The sequence below is a fragment of the Balaenoptera musculus genome, chromosome 3, assembly GCF_009873245.2.
Source record: "Balaenoptera musculus isolate JJ_BM4_2016_0621 chromosome 3, mBalMus1.pri.v3, whole genome shotgun sequence".
In the NCBI taxonomy this organism is placed as follows: Eukaryota; Metazoa; Chordata; class Mammalia; order Artiodactyla; family Balaenopteridae; genus Balaenoptera; species Balaenoptera musculus.
Genome location: NC_045787.1, coordinates 3969062 through 3989928, shown reverse-complemented (window position 1 = coordinate 3989928; position 20867 = coordinate 3969062). Strand labels below are relative to the sequence as shown.

Genomic DNA, 20867 nt, shown 5'->3' with positions numbered 1-20867 from the left:
TATCTGTCCTTCTTGACTCTACCGAGTGTAGAGAAAAGTTGTGCTGACAACTTCAGGCTAATTGAGTTCCCTTATTATATATATTTTTTCCATGTACCCAATGCTAGGCTGCTCATAAAGGAAAACAGATTCACCTTTGTAAAGTTGGCCGTTTATCCTTACTCATCGTTGGGATCATGTCCAAATTGCCAACTAATTGGTGGAGAATATAACAGTATTTTGATTACTTGGAAATCAGGAAGTCAGCAAACATGTAAGGGATGGTCTCAGGTTCATTAAGCCAATGAAAAATCAGGATTGATGCACTGTGGACACGTCCAATTCACAACTAGACATCTCAAGTACAATGAATCTTAAGAGTGAATTTGACAATGAAAGGCTGCCTTGGAAAATTTAATCTTTCGAGAAATCAAATTTGGGAGCATGTAAAATCTTGCATTTTTATTATTATGTGGTCCAAAAAAATCAGTAAAGTCCCTGAAAATAAATGTTTGTTACTGCATGGCTACAGAAGGGTTTTACTGATTGCCACAAAAACAAATGAGCATACTTCAGCGTATGTTTAACCATTCCAGTATCACTGGACAAAATGGCTTTGAACTCCAGAATCTTAATAAGTATTCTCAGGATCATATTCTGATTTGAAGATTACAGCCCATATTTAATGTCATCAAAATAATTATTCTCTAAGCCTATAACTATTTTCTTTCTGTGAGTTTTCCTATATTTCTTGGCAGTTTAAAAACTTTCCGGACTCTTTCATGATGCTGATTCTCACTGCATGCCCATACTTTGCATCCCTGGGATTTTCAAGTTGTCAGAGCATATTTCAAAAAATTTAAAATGTTTATATATCTTCATCATAGCCATTAAGATGAAAAGGAAGTAAAATTTTAAGAAAAGAATGTAGAAGTTTATAGAAAGGATTTGGGATATAGAAAACTCAAAAATTTCCTTGTTAATACAAATAAGAGCATTGTGAGCTAAAGTGAATTATCTTCTTTATTAGAGAAAGCAGAGTCCTTCACACACACACACACACGCATGCACATTTGAACAGGTGCATGAAAAAGCTAAAAAAAGTGCTAACAATCCCCAACTTGACTCCAAGAGACCACCATACAGGGAACAGCAAATGTTGGAAGGACTGATTGTATCATGTGAACATTGCCTTTTGGGTAATAGAAATTAAAAAAATGATCAAGTGGATATTCCTAGAATATAGGTTTATATTACCAGGGTACAGATATTATCTACAAAATTCTCACTCTTCCTGGGTAGCACAAACTATGGAAAGCAGTCATCATTCCTTTCAGTGGTAAAATATCTCAGCTGAGGTCTCAAAGTAAGGCTGTGAGGAAGGACCACAGCTGCAGGCTGGAGCCCCCAAGGCTGGTAGTCAGGACGCAGCTCAGAAGATGTGTTATGAGGTCTGGCTGCCCCAGCTGAGCATAGGGAGCCATCCATAGGATAATGAACAGAATGTCGGGAGTAAAACCAACAGAAATAGGCCTGAGACCCTGCGCAAATGATGTTCTAGAAACAAGACGGGTTAATTTGTGCAGCAGAAAAAAAAAGAAAAGGGGCTCTACTGAAGAAATAAGAAAGAAAGAGAGAAAACCAGGGGGATAATCCACTTTACTAGCAGATCTAAAAATGTTTCTTAAAGTCCCTTATTTCTCTAAAATTTTAGAATCTACTGACTATCTCTTTTTCAAGGGGTCAAACTCTACCTCCTTAATGTTCTATACCCTAAATGAATTAGACCTATGATAAAACCTTCCAGAAATAATTCTTAAAATTATAGGATTTTAGACCCAGGTGAAGGTTTATATACTCTTTTTTTTTTTTTTTTTTTCTCCTAATGAGAAACGTATTTTGTAAAAAAAAAAATAATAATAATTCATGGTATGTCAATTATATCTCAATAAAACTACAAGAAAAGATTTAAACATTAAAAAATCATGGACTGAAAATGTCTGGTTATAGAAGTAAGAATTAAAAAACAAAACAACTAAATGGTAGTGACAAATACTTTGGTTTGCTAAGTATCTTAAGGGATTCTTTTGACTCTAAAGGTCAAATGATGTCAGATTAAGTTTGCAGAACTTGAGGCTCTAAGAAAGTGTTTAGCAAATTCCTTGGTCAAATGAATGTCTCCAGATGCCTTCAAATGGGGGCCATCTGCAGAAAGGGCACCTGAGTCTGGGGCTTCTTGTACAGGATTAGGCTGACCCAGCAGTGAACATCAAAGGCACAGAGAGATACACAACCAGCTTTAGGGGCTCATACCTTAAAAATTTGTGCAGGTACTGGCGGCTGCAGGGTGACCAGGAGAAGACCCCGTTGCGTCCTGCCAACGTAGGGGACATTATGTTGCCCTCAGACTTTTTGCACACGTTCCCTTCTCCATCATGGACCATGCCGAAGCTACGAGAGAGAGAAAGAAATGGGTCTTTCAAAAGAAATAACAGTTTCAACTGTCTAACACACTCTAACAAACACAAGTCAAGTCAACAGTGTGAAGGTTCCCCTTCTCCTGTATGCTAGGCAGGCAGAAGAAAGAGTCCTAACAGCCAAACAGGGGAGAATATCCATGAGGTCACAGACCTTTCCTGGAGAACTACCATTTGTCCAGCTGTTTGAAAGTGCACACCAACATCAAAACAGAGCACATGTCCAGATGTCTGCCAAGGGCAGACATTTTAATTATAAAAAAGCATTTCTAGTGGGATGTAGAGGGCAGTTTATTTGATCCTGAAAAAGCTGCTGATGTTCTCACTGCTTTCTTCTCTCTCTACACTCTTTGCTGCTCACCAGCCATGGTCAGAATTTCCAGGTGTTTGTCAGAAACACAAATGCAGGCTCCACAGGTGAGTGTGATGTTTACACAATTTAAGAACTACTAAACCACTACCGCCCCTCTTGGTGGTGCTGACATTTTGTCCCTACACCCAGTGCTGATCCAGCTGATGCTAGGTCTTCACTGCCGGAGGCTGTGACAGCAGGCCAGGACTTGACCAGACTCCCTACATCCCTTTGGAGGAAGTGGTGCCATGGAACCCCAGTGAGTAGCTGTGGTGGCGTTTATCTGCAGGCGTTGTTTGAAGGTACGTCTGTTACTCTTGACTGAAACCAGACCACTTTGGGGCTCCAACCCTAGCTTAGTATATGGGAACATCTCAGGCTACAGTGGCTATGGGACCTCTTAATAGGGTCCTTTGCAGATGTTCAAATCCCACAATGTCAGCAGCAACCCCTTACTGTCACTCGACAAAACTGCAGCCTTGCACCTATAAGAATCCCACTGACTGAGTTGCTACCTCTCCCCACCGAGTAGGTCTCTTCTTCTTAACTTCCTAAAGCTAGTCCTGTGGGATAGCCTCATGTTGCCATCTTCACCCACCTCAGAAGAGCACAACTGACTGCCTTGGAAAGAAAGCCTCAGGGATTTGGGAGCTCCGTGACCTTGAAGACTTCCCATTAGGGTAGATACACCCTTGGAGAGTCAAGCCATTTTTGGCCATTAATGTCTGGTACCTACCTGATCACTGTATAGATTCCCAGAGAGCAGTTCTGAATGAGTGGGATACAGAAGGAAGGGGAAAAGCTAGAGGGGAGAAAGCAAAGAAGGATAGGTGGGTTACTGAATCCGTGGGCTTTCTGCCACCAAGAATCCCAGGATGAATGGAGGGAGGGTCACAGGGATAGGAGACACCAACACAGGGGAAGTGGGCTCCAAAAGGGGGCCAGGGAATCTGCACTTGTGTCCGAGGCTGAAGACTTAACTGTTTTTCTTAGAGCTGTTTAATAATATCAGTAAAAATGACAACTCCCATTTGTAAGCAGTATTTTTCAGACAAGACATTAAGCACATTACCCATATTTTCTAACCCGAATCTTACTACAAGCCTACAAGCCTACAGTGACAGCAAGACTGAGGGCTGGAGACAGGCTTGTCCAGGGTCTCAGAGTCCGGACTGGAACCCGACACTCTGACGTCAGAGCCCAGGCGGGACCCGTGCAATAGTGTAACCGGAGCATGATTGAAGGGTGTGTCCAAGGAAATCTGGCGCACAAACATTGTGGAATTTCTGCAAAATTCCTGCTCAGTACCAAGAGTGATGTAGATGTGGTCATTTGGGCCTCCACCCATTCTCTGAAGTTCTATTAAAAGCAATCAATCAAGGTAAGGGTAACCATATGGCAGAAGAAATGTGTCACGGTGATGCAGAGGATTCATGTGGAGGCTGCTTTGGGGAGAAAGTGATAAAAACGAAATAACAAAGTACCCTCCCCTGGCTGGCCCTTGACCTGAATATAAAGAAGACAAATTAGGGTCCTGCGAGTGCCCTAGATGAATTTGCTACCACTTCTGCCTACATTTCTAAGGAATTCAAAGCCACAACATCCCAGGTCTGGGGACACCTTGGTCTTAACCATTTTCATCTAAGGCATTTTCAGTGATTCTCAGACTTTTTTGAGTCTCAGAATATCTGAGAAATGCACCACACATGTGTCTCCCCAAAGCCCACCCTGTTAGATTTTTGATTTAGTAGGTTGGGGGTTAGGCTCTGGCATTTGGGCGAATCCTAACACAATAACTTGATTCTGATGCCCACCCAAACTTCAGCACTACTATGTCTCGAGTTGCTTTTCCAAGCAGTACAAAGCCCATATTCTGCACTGCTGTGGGTGTTAGCACAGGGGCATGAAAATACCACACAACAATTACAGCTGATATTAACATTAATAAAGTCATGGAAGAATGAATAGGGCACATTTTGAAGATAAGGTTGGTATTTGGCAACTAAGAAATAAAATTACTATTCAAGTTATACATACCAGACATTTTTTTTTGCTTCCGTGACTCATAGTACTTTATTCAAGGTGGTTATCACCCTATATGTTAAAACAATGCACTTTTTTCTCTTTCTTATCTACAGGGGCTCTTCTTAACCGTGCTCAGAGCCCGAGTGCAAGTGGACTCACTAGTCCGTGACAAGTGCTCCACCGATGTTTGTTGAATGAATAAAGAACAACCTTCCAGCTACAACACCAACTCAAATACCCAAATGTAAACATAATTTCAGATTAACTTGGACTTGAGAGTTATATTCAATGTCAGATGCTCTTAATGTCTTCTATAGAATTTTCTTGAGTTATTCAATTACATCAGCAAGTATTTCTTTATTACTAATGATAAGCATCACCCAGAATGATGAACAGTCAAGCTTTTTTAGAGGTTGTACCAATATTTTAGGCTGATCAGACAGCAGTGGGTCAAGGAAAGGAGAACCCCTTCAAAGCAACGATGGGTCAAAGCCATCTGGATGGTAAATCACACCCTGGAGGTGATGATAGCACCACAGGTAGGATCTACTTGTCCAGAGCCTGATGCAGGCTTTTCAAGAAGCAAACCCATCCTCCCCGAGAGACGGGAAGTGGACACGGGGACAGCAGTCATGTGGGACTCTCAGGGCCAGGGCAGGTCAGATAACCTGGGGGAACACAGGCTGTGGAGGTGGGGGAACCTCCGTCAGGGTGTTGCTCCTGTCGTTCACAAGTGGGTTGATTTGGAGCAAATTTCTCAAGTCCCTGAGCCTCAGTTTCCTCACCTATAAAATGGGATAATAAAACCTTCCTCTTAAACTGTTCAGAATACCTGGCACCATGCATGTCAAAAAGGAAAATTCAAAATGTCTCTTTCCCAGATTCAAATGTGGTCTTGATCAAATCTCTCAACACCTAGATGTCAGATATCACTTGCATACATATTTTGTGCGTGTGTGTGTGTGTGTGTGTGTGTGTAGGGGGGTGAGGAGGCAGTTCAGCCAAGGGTCAATGGGTTTCAAATACTTTTTGGACACAGAGACAAACAAAAATCTTAGGAGGAATGACAATAAATAAAATTGGTAAGAAATGCTGCTCTGAGCTGCTGGGCCTCCCTAGGGGGCAGTCTGACAATCACCAGACCAGGTGATCTTTAAGCAGCCACTTGCTTTGATATTCCGCAAACCCTTAAAATCACCCAGCACCTCCTTGACCCAGCTGTAGGGGCTCAGGTTGATGACAGAGCACAGTCATAAATCAGTGAGGTGCACACATCACCATCAAATGCTTGAAAGGGAGTCTAACATCACCAGCCAAGGATGGTTGAGCCGAATGGTATCAGCACCAACTCTGTTTCTTTCCAGAAGATTTCCCTGATTTTCCTTGCATCTCTTGAAATGCCTACAGCCCTCACTGCTTGACCCCTTGCATGCCATGCCTATCTTATCTTTCTTTAGGCTTTGGAGGGCATGGATCACTAGTCATTTTATAGAATCCTACACAGTGCTTTGCTGGCAGAATGCAAATTGTGCCTGGTGAATGGGTCAGTAAGTAGTGGAAAAGACAGGGGACAGAACGATGGATCATGAATACTCCTGAGCACAGTAAGTATGTTTAATATTGTCTTGATGGTCTGAAACGATCACGCAAATTAAGTATTTAAGCTGACTTTATATACAAGGAATGTTCAGCTCAAACAATGCAACTTAAATTGCACCTGCACGCACCTGCTGAGGTCTCACAGGCTCTACGGGTTTTGCATATGGAAACCCACATAAGAGGAGATCAGGAGATGCAGCCTGGTCACTGTCAGGCTGCCAGAGAACCACAGGGTATCTGGAATACGAGTCCCAGGGCCCTACCCATCCAATGGCATGACTTCCTTTGGCAAATGAGAATTTTTCAAATGGATTCATGCCCAGATGACATACTCTTCAAAATGTGTAGTTGAGCCCTCAGTGTGTCAGTGCCAATTCTTCAACACCTGCATCTAGGAAACCACACATCCTGTGACAAGTGACTTAATACAAGCAGGAAACTGGCCCTGCACCAGTCCTGGCTCAGTCCCACACACTAAGGGAAAGCACACATCCTCGCTTTCAGCTCCAGTCCCTCGTTTCCCCTTCCCAACACAGATCCAAACACTGGTTCTTAGCAATTCCTATTTTTAGGTCAGATTCCCCAGTAGAAACCACAAGATGTCTTAGGATAAAAAGAACTGAACCTCGCAGAAGAAACTAGCTGGGCACGAACTGAATCTTTCTTTGAGTTAAAGGTTAGGAAACCTATGGCTGAAAGGCACAGAGAAGCACTCTTCCACCTTAATAATGTCGTCTGAATGTAAACCAAACCGAAGAAGTAAAATTCATCTGTGAAACAGGATGTTTTACAACTTAATAAATGTAAAATTATTTTTTAATTCTTAAGGTACAGAACTCAGAAATTGACTCTGCTTAGAGCTCATTGCCAAGGATAAGAGGAAGGCATGCTGTTTGATCCGTGCATTAAACCTATGATTCCTTCTCCAAGTAATAATAGTTATTAAATGAATAAACTGAATAAATGTGTTTGTTTTCAATTCACCTGAAATGCACGGAGCTGAGTTGCTGAATCTTCCCTGCTGCGGCCCCTCTCATTTGATGCAGTTGCCACAGCTAACCACGTGTTAGAAATACGCCCCCTTCAGCTCACCTCTGACCCCTTGCAGCTCCTCCACGCCTCTTGTGCTGAATGTTCAGCCCAGCCTACTTGCCCAGCTAGTGAAGGGAAGATAAGAGATCATCCCCAGGGGTTTCCAGGCTTAGAGTTACATGTGAAACTACTCCACAAAGAGCAGGTATTAGCGTTATTATTATTACTATTATTACTATTACGATCACTTATTTTGGCAATTAGCACGTGCTTTTTATGTGCACACCTCCCATATGTATTTCCTATTTCCTCAATATGATCAGAAGCTATTTCACAGGTGACATCAAATGCTCAGAGCTCCCAGTCTTTCTGACTCTTGCACAATATTCTCTAAGCAGCAGGTATTAGCATTATTACTATTATGATCACTTATTTTGGCAATTAGCACGTGCTTTTTACGTGCACACCTCCCACATGTATTTCCTATTTCCTCAATATGATCAGAAGCTATTTCACTGGTGACATCAAACGCTCAGAGCTCCCAGTCCTTCTGACTCTTGCACAATATTCTCTAAGCAACAGGTACTGGAGAAGGAGCTGATCATTTTCTGGAGGTCAGTTCTATTAGGCGTGGGACTTGCCTGCATCCAAATCTAGAGCTCCTTTCCTTCCTCCCATCTGTATTCTCACTTGCAAGTAAAAACACTTTTCCCTTGTTTGGAAGAAATTCTTTTTCCATCTACACCCAGCCCTCGTGATGAAAGGAAATATTAATAGTTGACTTCTAAGAAAAAAATAAAAGCAAACACGAATACTTGTTGACTGGAGGGCCGGGAGCCTCGTCTTGGATGCACCAGGGGCCTGAATCTCAACTGCTTGTCTAATGCTGATTTGTTCAGCCCTCGATGACTTAAGTATTTCTTACTTTGATTGTTTAATTAAATTCAGGTATGCTTCAGAGGACAGCAAGAGCCCCATGTCGTTAAAATAATGAGTTTTTTTGAAGTTTTAACTCTAGCAGCCTATTTACAATTATGACTTAACTGAAAGCTTTGTAAAGTGTAGGTGCAATTTTCTAGGCACTGAAAAAGTCAATCATTACCTGTAATGATGAAGGGATCAGTAATAAGATATAAGCTTCACTTTCAGGTCATCAGTTCACACAGAGCCAAAGTCTGCAGGGCCTCTGTGAGAGCCCATTAAGGGCAGGCACACATGTGTGTACACACACACACACACACACACACACACACACAGATGCTTTGAACAGGTCGGGATGACATGAGTGGCCTCAGTCCAGTTTCTAACAGGGGATGGAGAAATCAACTTTGCAAAGACCAAATCACAAACGTTGCCTTCTGCAAGTTTTGTAATTTGCAAATAAAATGAGGATGAAAGTGAGAATAGAAAAGCTGTAATTCCTGGCTGTGCATTTTCTAGGAGAAGCTTCAAGTACAATTTCAGTCCAGCAGGAAAACACTTGTGTTACCATTGCTGATGCTCATATAAATCAGGGCAATTGCAGGAAATCAGCAAGGGGGCCCCACTGAGAAAAACTTTTCTTTTAAATCGATGGTGCGTCAAAGTGAGGCAGCCTATAGATTATTAGACAAAGAAATTTTATTTAAGAATAATAGCTACTATAAGTAACGGACAGAAGTGTTTCATTCTACAGGAATAAAGGTAAGCTTCTCACTTAAAAAGATACTCCTAATGACATGCCACCCATTGCTGACAGCTGCTTGTCCTGCATGGGTGTCTATCCATCTGTGCCAAAGCCCCGGGTTCCCCACTCCCCCTGATGCTGCCCCATTTCACAACTGACAATGGTGGGAACGTGGGGATGTGGGAAGCAAACCAGCTCCCACCAGGCTGCATCTCTTGTCCTCCCTGTATGCCCCAAACTCTGCACATCAGTCAAAACTCATCTCTACAAATTATGAAAGTGATATAAGAACGCAAACTTGAGGATAGTAAGTTACCAGTGGGCGGGCTTGTTACCATCTTCAGTCACGTGGAATCCTCCCATAGGAGTTAACCATGGAATGAGATGAGCCCACAGGACCAAGTTCAAAACCCAGGACAAAGGAGCAGAGACAGAAGAGTCTGTAGTCTGTGATCGTATGCACATGTGTGAGCAGGAAGGGAAGAAGGGAGCGAGGAAAGTGCAAACATGTGTGTTGCCACAGCTTTAGAATGTGTGCGACGAGACACTCAAATAAAACAGAAGTGCCTACGTGAGCATTTCCTACTGGTGTTCTTGCTGCAAATGTGTGAATTCCCCTCACAGGCTTGAGCTACTGCACCAGCATCTCTAGACAATCTTCCAGTCCGGAGAGGACCCCAGGCTCCATCCTCCCAGGGAGTTGCACTTACTTGTGTCCAGACTCGTGGGCGATGGTGAAAGCCAGTCCAAGACCTGTATCTTCATTAATCGTACAGCTGCGATATTTACTACACATTCCACTTATGGGTGCAAATCCTACAGGACATAAAGATCAAAAGAACATACAGGAGCAATATTGTAGTAAAATAAAGAAAGAGGGTGCGTCATGTGTGTGTATTTACCTCTGTCCTTTAGAGAAATTTGGTTCTCATCTTTGTCAGGTGAAATATGAAACAGGAAACCCTTGGACAATCATATAAAGGGCCCTGCATTATCTGGGAGAAGGGGGTCTGTTTTCCCTTCGTGGAAAACAATCCATGGTTCTATGTAATGTTCAAGGTACAGGTTACAATGGCGGTGAAGTTGAAGAAGGGATTCCCTGCAGATGGAGAATTTCAGCCTTTTTCTATAAACAACTGTGTTCTCAAAAGCCCGAGAAAAAGTGCTGTAGAGAGTGGGTGTCAGGTGGTCCCCAAGGCCACTCCACGGTGGAGGACTTTCGAGGAGAGTGCACAGGACTCAGCATCCGTCATGCTCCTGGGTGTAATTTAACAGGGATGGAAGGATACAGAGTAAAATCAGCAGAAGGGACAAGCACCTGGGGAGAAGCCCGGGGAAACCAGGTACGAGCTTCCAGGGCTTCCTCCCGCCGTGGAGTAGCACAAATGGACTTAATTCCCCCAACTAGGGGAACACTGCCTGCCAGGGTGCTCATTAGAGACTCAGAGCCCTGGCCTTTGGTTAGGGGCTGGTCATATAGCACCCCTGCCTGGAGTGGGCCAAAATTCCAGGCCCCCAGAATGAAAGCAAGTCTTCCGTGTAAACCGCATTATTTGTACAATTTAGGCCCAGTGAGCTTCTCGTGTGCAGGGTGGGAACCTCTTGAATTCTAAGCCCTCAGAGGCAGCCCAGGGCCCACCTTGTACTCAGGGCTTTCTGGGAACAAGTAGTCAGGACTAACCTCTATTAAACCAAGTCTTATCTGAATGTGTTTGTAATAAAGACCCTTCCTCCCTAAGATCTTGGGAAGAAATGGAGAGTTAGGAAAAAAAAGTCCAGGAGAGCCTTGGTCAGTAGCACACTGTGCTTTACACTATTTGGAAAAGTATAAAAAACTTTTATCATATTATAAAATACCACCAAGATACACCCAGCCCAATAAACATGTTGAAAATGGCTAAGATTGAGCTATTCATAGAGAAATGGAAAAATGAGGAATCCAATATTGTTGTAGTATCTCTACAAATATTCATAAATGTATTATTATTTTTTCATAGAATGAGACACCCTTGAATCTGTTGACCCTATTCTCACCACTGGAAGAAGAAATGGAAGAAATTATTTCTTAAATTAGAAGAGATAGAAGTTCCTGAATTTGTGAGAGACCTTTTCTTGTGAAAGAACTGATTTTGGTGAATAAATGCATACTTTTCTGTCTGGCCACAGTTTATACAGGGAAGGGAGCCTATTCCTTACAGCTCCACCCAGCAGCAGCTACAGCTTACAGATTCGGAATGAGGGCAAAAATACTCCACATCCTAGGCCACTGAAGGCGCACAGCACACACGTGTTTCTCAAAACCCTGGCAGAGGGTCTTACCCAGAGTATCACAGGGCTCATTCTTCCAGGAGCATATGTCCAGGCCGGTTAGTAAGATGGCATGGTCATGGCGAGTCCCATCTTTCCCCATCAATCCAGACTGCCACTGGCAGAAGCTGCTCAAGGTGTGGTCCGCATGATGGCTTATCACTAGCCCTGGCTAGGCAGGAGACAGACCAGGAGCCCGAGGTAACAGGAAGAAAACATGTTGTCATGCACTTGTTACTGGCCCTGTCATCACAGCAAACTAGCACTAACTTGGATTCAATTACACAGGTGGATCTGAATGGCGCAGAAGCTAATTTACCCATTTTATGTGTTAAAATCCAAAGGAGGGTGTCACATATAAAACCTGTACAGACTCAGTGTGGACGCTCATGTTTATTTCTCTAGTTCTGTACCAAAACAGTTGGGATGTATTTGCTGACTCTGAACACATTTCAGCGACCCAGGAAAGATGACTTCTGTGCATGAAATGTTCGCATTCAAAGTCTTTATAAAATACTGCAAAATTATATAAGGCAACAGAATCGTTTATATGAGACTTCGCACATACACAAAAACACACCCAGATGGTGTTGTGTTTATTTCATAACCAAGTTGGGCAAGTAAGATTTCAAATTTGTAACTCTTCTAAGAGTTATTATTACAGTGTTAAATTAAGTCACTTTCCTACAGAGGCACCCTGTTTATGAGAAGAGGCAGCTCAACTGACAAAGCTTTATTTCTAGCAAATAGGCTGGAACTAGAAGGAAACTATACAGATGACATTTAACCTTATCCATATATACCAAGTTCTAATAGATCAGCAGTGAAAGATCAGAGTGAAGGCTACCCGAAGTCTTGGTAAATGAAGAACTGGGGGGGTGGGTGGCAAGAACTTCTCCCAAAGCTGGCAGGCAGATGAGTTCTTTAAAGCCTATGTATAGGTATGCTATATTTTCCTAAGGATGGTCAGAGAAAACCGGGTTAAATACCTCAATTTCAGGACAACAACTTGTTTAAAGCTTTCATGACCAGAGTGTTGCTTTGAAATTGCGTCTCTCAGTCACGGACTATGTTTTCTCCTTAAATGTTTATTGTGTCTTTCCAGAGAGTCAAATGCACCCAAGCTAAATGCTGTACATCAACCCTGGGACATGCCTTACATTCTTCAGCGGGTGATTTCCAGGAAAACTGCATTAATTAAAGTTAACACAGGTGTACGATCAAACGATAACCTCGCTTATTCTTTGCAGCTTGGATGAGTTCCAAGGTGAAACGTTTTAATACAAAGAATAATTAACCTGTCACCTGAGAAGCCCTGCTAGCTCAGCACCCCCTCTGCAGACACACTCACACAAAAGACAATGGAGTTGTATCGTGTTGACTCTTCAGGCTAGAAGCAGGTCTGCCCGTGCATGCCCCATCCCGCAGGGAAAGAGGGCAGCACCCCAGAACCTGAAAATCTGAAGGCATCTTAGATCTCATAAATGATCTCAGATTTCATCTAAAAATCATTTGTTTCATTAACAAGACAACTGTGGCTAACAGGAGACTCTGTGAAGATGTCAGCAAGGGTGAAATTGGACGCAGTGTGCCTGACTAGGACCCAGGGTTTACTCCCCCAGGTCCAATCAATGACCAGCTTGGGGCAAAATACAAGTGAGAGCCCTTTATGGCTAAGACGTTCCCCTTACTTCTGCCATGGAATATTCACACGAGTCCTTATTGTGAACGGAGGGGTACCTCTGTGTGTTCACACAGGGTTCTGAAATGAAGGCAACAGACAGTCTTATCCCCACTGCTCCCAAGATCCAGCATAATTTGGAGGTTTGTGTGCAATGAGAGGAATGTGCCTGACATCCTAGAATCTCTATAAAAATAAAATCCCGAGACTGAAGGTGGTGAAGGTCAGTCTCGGCAGTTGGGAGGCAATAGAGTACAACGGTGCACTGCCACACAGTACAATTTAACTTCTGGGCTACAGGACATTGTTAGTCTTCTAGCAAAAGACCAAAGGGCTCACTTCATCTCCGTCCTCAAAGCTCACAGTGGCTGAGGACAAGTTTTGCACCTTGCATTCCTAGTGTATTTCCAACAGGGTATTTAAAGTAGCTCTTCTATTCCATTTTCTTATTAGCCAATCAGATGAGTATTTCTTACTACTCTTGCACAAAAATCACAAAAAAACCAAATAAGCATTACAGGAACTGACAAGAAACTCATTGCATTAGGCACAAAATATTAAAACATTTTTGTCCCCAAAGGAAAGAGAAGTAAAGAATCCATAGAACAATTATATTTAGGAAAACAAGGCATTATTTTGCATTTATTTTCCAGGGGAGAAAAGCTACTGGTTTCAAAGAATACCTGTTCTTCTTCCAGAAGAATCAGACCTACAATGGCAATGTTGATGTTTCCTCCTATTGTTCCATCTTTGAATAAAGCAGACACCTGAAAAGGACAGGTAATCCACATCAGTCCCTATACATGGCACCCTTTTCCCCCAGCCCTTAGCCTGGAGTCCACAGCTGAAGGCCAATCCTGTGTTCTCCAGTGACATAGCAAGGTTAAGCTTCTTACATTGCTAGACACACAGGTATGGGAATATCTAACAGCCAATTACACCAATTGTTGGATCCTTACTGTTGGTGCCTGGAAGTAAAATAATGAAGTCTTTGGAGGCAGGTTCCACCTCTTATCAAACACCTATTACCAGGCCTCCTAGTTGGTAAGTGTCCTCATTAGACATAAGGAGGTTTCTTTTTGTTTCTTTTAATTTATTTTTTAACTCATAGTGATGATACACAGGCGAGCCCTCCTGAAGCTGTCCTAGCAAAATATTCCAGAAGCATAAGAGAAGTTCTTGGGAAAAGACCAAGAGGATACAAGAAAGAGAGGGAAAACAATGTGGCAAGAAGGTGATCAGGGAAGGATGATGTGACCGTCATTAGGGATGATGGTAACAAGTGTAAAAATGAGTGATCCGAGTGGCATATGGGGTGATGAGCGAGGACAAGTCGACAGTCATGGGAAGCAGCAGGGAGATGATTTGGCACCGGGGTGTAGAAATGCTGGAAAAGCTCTGCAGAACAGAGGCAACGCTTGCACAAGTCAGAGACCTGCAGGGGGGGCTGTCACAGACCTGCAGTCTGTGTCACCTCCTCCCTCAGTTCCCTGGGAGATCATAAACCACGAGGGTCTGGCCACCAAAAATGAGGACAGTAATAGCAACCACACCACATCATGGGAAGTTGAAATACATTTAGGGGCACTCTGTTTATAGAGGTAGGACATAAAACATTTTTCAAACATTGTCATCACAACTATGTTAAAATACACTTTGATGGCCCCATACTTTGTCTTCTGTTATGCAGGTCTCACTTGGGTGGAATGGGGCTTAGACACCTTGCTCCGCTCTTCATTAATGACTAAAGCTGCCACAGTCACATCTTCTCTGCAGCGACCTTCTAAAGGGAGTACTGTTCCTTGTTCTTGTCGATAGAAAAATGCACATTCAATATTTGAACACTCCTATTCCTAAATAGATGGGTATTTCTATACAGCCATCTAAAATCTCACATATAATGCTGATGGGCAGATTTACTGCACTCAGATGTCTCCGCATCCTCTTATAGATTTCTGATAAATGAAGACATCAGTAAACTTTAAATGTGTTACTGGCTTACAGAGAAAGTCAAATTATTCATCCTCTGAATTTTATTCTCTGAAGGATTGAAAAAGGAGCTTCTGATTGGCGCATAGTAAAAGTGAAGGAGTTATCACAGATAAAATATTTCTTGTGTACAAGACATAAATCCACAAATAAATGTAGGATGCAAAACACACACACACCCCCCACATTAGGTGGAATTACACACGTGACTTCAACAAGAAGGGCATTCCTACCATATTGAGTATTGTCAGTACATAGGTGGTGATGTTTTCATGGCCGTGGTTTTGCATCATCTTTTTGTCAACCACCACCAATGTCTCCACGTTCAGTTCTTCGTTCCTATGGGACTTCAGAAGGGACCGCTTGTGCCTTATGCACGACTTATACTCATCAGGCAAGATGAAAATGTCTTCCTTGGGAGGCTTGGGCATGTCTACAGAGGGGCGTTCAGAGAGGAAATGAATGTAAAGTTGTCACACAAAACCGGTGGTGGAACTCGTGCTAAAGAAAATGGATTTTAAAAATGAATGTTCATAAAACGAATCATAAAACCATTAAAACTGTGATGCAAAACATGTGTTAAGGTGGAACACTACATTTAAGTAAGGTGTGCATAGTCTACATGTCATGGAATTCATTGTTATATTGACTTCTGCATAAATTTGTCCTGATTTAAAGCAAAAAGAAGATCACTTTGGCTCTGAACTCCTAGCATCTAAAAGCATGATGTTCAAAGCCTATGAACATAAAGATCTGTTCAACAGGGCTCTGCAAAGGAGTTATTGACAAAACAATGAAACTAATAAGTACAAAAAGGAGTGCTGTCTTATACTGTGTTCTTATTTGAAGACTTTTAATGACCTAATCGTTTTTAAAGTTGAGTCCCATGTCTGGACACACAACTGGTTTGTCTGTAGTATTTCCAATGGGTTATAAACTGCTCAAGACAGATCCACTTCACTGCAGAGCTGCATTTCCTAGAAAGTATTGCAAATATTTATCTAATTTAATGAAAAGACAAAATATACTCGGTCCTCTTGGAGGAAGCCATTTAAAAATAATTTTGGCATTAATAATCAGTAAATTAACACTATGTTAAAAATCACTAGGTTTAGTGGATGCCTCAGAAAATGTGGCAAGAATGGTTTCAGGTGAAAGTAGGCTTCAAAATATCCACATATTTAGGTGGCACTAATTCAAAAGCTATGCCAACTCTATTCATAGAACACGCTGCTAGAAGATGCTCTTTTGTTTGACTGATTCCCATGTCCGTTGCATTTTATCTCTCTCTGCTAAAATACTTCCAAACCTAGATGAACCTTTTGGAGGATAACAGTTATACTGGCTAAAGGTTAATAAGCAGTCATCATGCGCCATTTACACTGATGCACAGATGTGATCCCCACCCTAAGAGATGTCTGTATGACTCATTCATTCTCTACACCAGCCATGGGTAGGAGTGAGGCCACGAAGGCATGGGGAATGAACGTAACTTTCTCACAATCCCTCCCTAGAAAGTGTTGGAAATGGATTTCAGATCTGGCAGTGCGGTCCCAGGGCCCTTAGTCTTAATTCCCATAGGAACAGGGTGCAAATGGACACAGTATAGGAGCACAGCAGCCTCCCAGGCCCCCAGTATTAGAACAGAGGCAGAAGCACCAGGGGGGGTGATCTTACTAGCCAGGGCTCTGACAAGCCCCTCAAAACAAGTCACTCCCCCCTCAATATGGTCCTGCAGCATCTTCCCAAACACGTGAGTCCCAGCTCAAAACCCACACGTGAAGCCTGCAGCTAGAAGTAGCAAGCTAACTCATGAGTCTGAGGTTCAGAATCACTATTGATTTTAAGCAAATCAATCTGCTTTTGTCTGCCCGTTTCCACAGAGAGATGCCTAAACACACAGAAAAATCTCTCATTCTCTGAACTCTAGGGAAGAATCTTTGTCGTGTGAACCCCACTGAGACAGAAGATCAGGATTCCTCCAGGGAAGCCCAAAGCCTCATGGACAACATGGAACTATCCTGCACAAGTAAGTGAGTCCCGAGAATTAAATGCTCATCCTGGAGGTGCTGTGTGTCCATTCTGCTAGATAGGGCCCCCAGTCACTCAGGAACCGCCATGTGTCCAGCAGGAGGGGACAGAACCTGTGGCAAGTCAAACAGCACCAGATCGACCACTGATGTCGCCCACCAGCAAGTGGCGTTTTGTGGCACTTCTTTTTTTCTAGTTTTATTATGAGAACAGTGGCTACTTCTTTCCACTTTCCAAACACAAACCTTATTGTACAGTTTAGTATCTTTTTCAAATAACTGCCTCTCACGAACCAACCCCCTCTACTGAGATTCTGAAACGTCTGTGGAAGCAAATACACCTACACATGTGCACGCATGCACACACACACGTGCACACACAGCCGCACCAAACAGAATAATCGTACTGCCCTGTATGCACAACTGTGCCTTAGGGCTACTGGCCTGAATGACTCTGATCACCTCCAGATAAGAATGAAAGGGTCATATTCATTCCAGAATGGTCATCTCTGCTGGATTGATCAGAGACACTGCAACATGTGCTTCAGGCCCTGGTGTGGCCTGTCAAAGAGGTGAAGACAGCCCTGCCCATCTTTCCTGCCTGGATCCAGGTGCTTGGTCATCTTTCTCTCCCCAACACACGGAATCTCTCCTACTCTGACTACACCCTCACCAGGAGCCCCGTGAGCACCATCCTGGCTCTGACCTTGTCTGTGCCTGAGTCCCTCCCCTTGGTCCCGCTCTGCCTGGCCCCGCCCACCTCTGCCTGGCCCCACCCACCGCTGCCTGGCCCCACCCACCGCTGCCTGGCCCCGCCTCTGCCTGGCCCCACCCCCCACCGCCTCCCCCAGCTTCTCCCTGTCTGCTCAGACTCAGGAAGCTGTTGCTGGGCAGTGTGCCCTGCTCTGATGCCCGCTCAGCCTGTCTTCCCTGAGCTCCTCAGCCTCCCGTTCCCTCTCCTTGTACTCAACATTGTTCTTCCCGCTGCCTCCCCTAAGACCGAGCTCACTCTTAGTAATTTGGCTTGAGTTTTTCAAGTCCATTTGAAGGTAGCCTGAGACTTAGTTGCAGGACGATATGAGTTCAGATGACACACAGGTGCTGACAGGTCAACGGTACTTGTTCTTTTATCGAAGATGCCAAGTGATTCTGGGTCATCCTCTCTTCTCCACAGTATCTACGGAGACCCTGCACATGCCCACCTCTATTTGAGGGTGCTGGGTCTAGCAGCTAACGAAACCAAGCCGCAGAGAAGGATGGGCTTTCCAGAGGCTCCTTGGGGAAGGTTTGCTAAATAAAGCAATGCTTGAGGGGAAAGCCGAAGGAAGTGAGGAAAAGTCCAGAAAACACTGAACTCCTGTTCCTGAGTTTGTGAGACGTTCCTACATAAAATGTAAATATCATATCTATTCTTAAAAGTTCATGACACAAACAAAAAGAACTTCGATAAAGCCTTGGTGATAAATTGCAGATAAATTTTGTCATGCATACTCTGTCTTCTGACGTGGTGAGTGAAGTATATAAACCTGCATAGGGACAAATCACCTCAGCAGGAAAAGCATGTGAGCTTTAATAAATCTAGACCTCAAAAATACAGAATTACCGGGCAGACATGCCAGGGTTCTTTTGAAGACCTCTGGTGGATTCTGCATTTCTGAGCACCTTGTCATTTAATCTGCCCAGGGAACAGCTCTTTAAAAACAAACAAACAAACAAACAAACAAACAAAAAACATCTACCATTATCTATGCATCTACCAGGGAGAGATGTTTTAAACTGAACATACAGTTGATGGGTTTGCTTTGGAATCATCACTTAAATTTAGCAAAGGTAGTCAACAAATTTCACCTCTAGGGCAGACTACTTTGAAGAAAATTAAAAATACTCCGTCGGCTTACAGAAATGTCCAAATCGTTAAATACTAAAAAGAATCTCCCTTACATACATTTCTTGCGTCTTCCGCAGAAATGCAGCTTCTGTGGGTGCCTGAGGCTGAAGCCGCCGCGCGGGGGTTGATCTTCGTGGTGTAAGAGGTGGCGGTTTTCCGGCCGCCAATTTCTCTCCATCATCGCGACCTGGTGGGACCCCGGATCCCGAGGCTCGGTGGATCTTTTGTACAGGATGTGGGAGGGAGGCCCACCCCCCGCAGAGTCCTTGGGGCTCCCTGCCAGGTGTGAAGGGAGGGGCTTCAAGAAGTAGTCCGCTTCCTGGGTTCTTATCATGCCTGACTGCAAAATGGAGAGGGAGAAAGAAATGCGCATCACTGTTGTGTTATCTGCTCACAAACGTGCCGTTCCCGCCACTGAGAGCACACGTTGAAAGGGGTCACACAGGGGGCTGAGAATTAGGGATGGGACAGCCCCACTCTTGAGCCCTTTCCCCACCCGCACCCTTGCAGAGACACTGGTGTGGAGGTGTCCTGACTCGACTCCAGGAGCAATGAGAGCGCACAACATACTAAGTTCAGGTCCTTTAAAGCAAAAAATGGAGAAGAAAGCACACAACCTTAGATATTAATATGGGTGGAGGTGGTGAGGGGAGTTCCCAAATAAAGACAGAAAATTATAATCCTAATATAGTAAGTAGCAAAACTCTATTCAGACTTGAATACAATGTGACACTTTCTATAAAAGTGTAACTTGACAAAATTAATCCAGAAGAAAGCACAAGGAATTTCTTAGGGAATCAGGGAGGTCTTTCTAAGCAAAGTATTTGGGAAATAGGAAAGAACTGATTATAAAAACACGAAAAATGTCTGTACAGCATAACAGACAATGAAAGCACAAACAATGACAAAAATATCTTAAAGGAGACAAAATTGAGAGACTTGCCTTTTAGAGTGACAAGTATTTTTCAAACTTGATAATTGTTAGGTGAAATGGGAACAAACAGGCAGTGACACTGGGAAAGGGTAAACTGGGGCCAGACCTGCCACATCTATCAACATTGAAAATGTATAATTCAATTCTAGGATTTTACCCTTTTGGAATTCTTGCCAAATACTTCTTGTAGGCACTTCCCCAATATTGATAAGTATTTGTGAATGTATAATTGAATCATTGTTTGTAATAGCATAAAAAATACAAACAAAATGAAAAAATAATTAAAATAAGAAATAATTTAAATGTTTACCAATTAATTCAAGGTAATCTTTAAAAGTACATTTATATATTTGGCAAGAACATGATTTAAAAAGGCCAGCTAATTATGTCCTGATAATAATCTTAACTAAACATTTTTGTGTGTGTGTGTGAGCTCCTCAGACTACGGTCAACATTTTCTATATTACATCTTGTTTATCGCTCACAGCAATTCTGTGAGGTAGGTAGCATTATGCTCCTCCTTTTATGGATGAGGAAACAGAGACTCAGGCTGATTAAACAACATTTTCAAGGTCACCTGGGAAACAAAGTATAAGGATTGGAACAAAATCAGAATAAATCAAAAACCTGTAAGTTTAAGGCTTATACTGTAGGGGTCTCAGAAGTTGTTATTTTTTTGAAAGTGTGTAATAAAGTATATAGTGGGATTCCAAATGTGTTCATTTGTAAAAGTGTGCATCTACACTTAAAGAATTTTCCTAGAAGGACTGATGAGAAATTGTGGATGCTGGTTATGTTCAGGGAGAGGAAATCGAGGAAGAGGGATGCAAGAGGGGGATTCCACTTCCATTTTTACATCCTTAGGCACTACTCAAGCTTTTAAACTCTGTTCATCCTTTCTTTAAAAA

The 20867-nt window shown here is 42.9% G+C and overlaps 1 protein-coding gene across 1 annotated transcript in view; it reads right to left on the bottom strand.

The window, feature by feature from the left end:
• The window catches only part of ADAMTS16 (ADAM metallopeptidase with thrombospondin type 1 motif 16), a 162221-nt gene that overhangs the window by 96057 nt on the left and 45297 nt on the right, over positions 1 to 20867 (bottom strand). The window contains exons 4-9 of the mRNA XM_036845990.1: positions 19083 to 19365; positions 15341 to 15540; positions 13802 to 13885; positions 11450 to 11609; positions 9841 to 9946; positions 2293 to 2430 (exon numbers count right to left, since the gene is read on the bottom strand). Of these exons, the coding sequence (XP_036701885.1) occupies positions 2293 to 2430; positions 9841 to 9946; positions 11450 to 11609; positions 13802 to 13885; positions 15341 to 15540; positions 19083 to 19365 (971 nt within the window). The remainder of the gene's footprint in view (positions 1 to 2292; positions 2431 to 9840; positions 9947 to 11449; positions 11610 to 13801; positions 13886 to 15340; positions 15541 to 19082; positions 19366 to 20867) is intronic.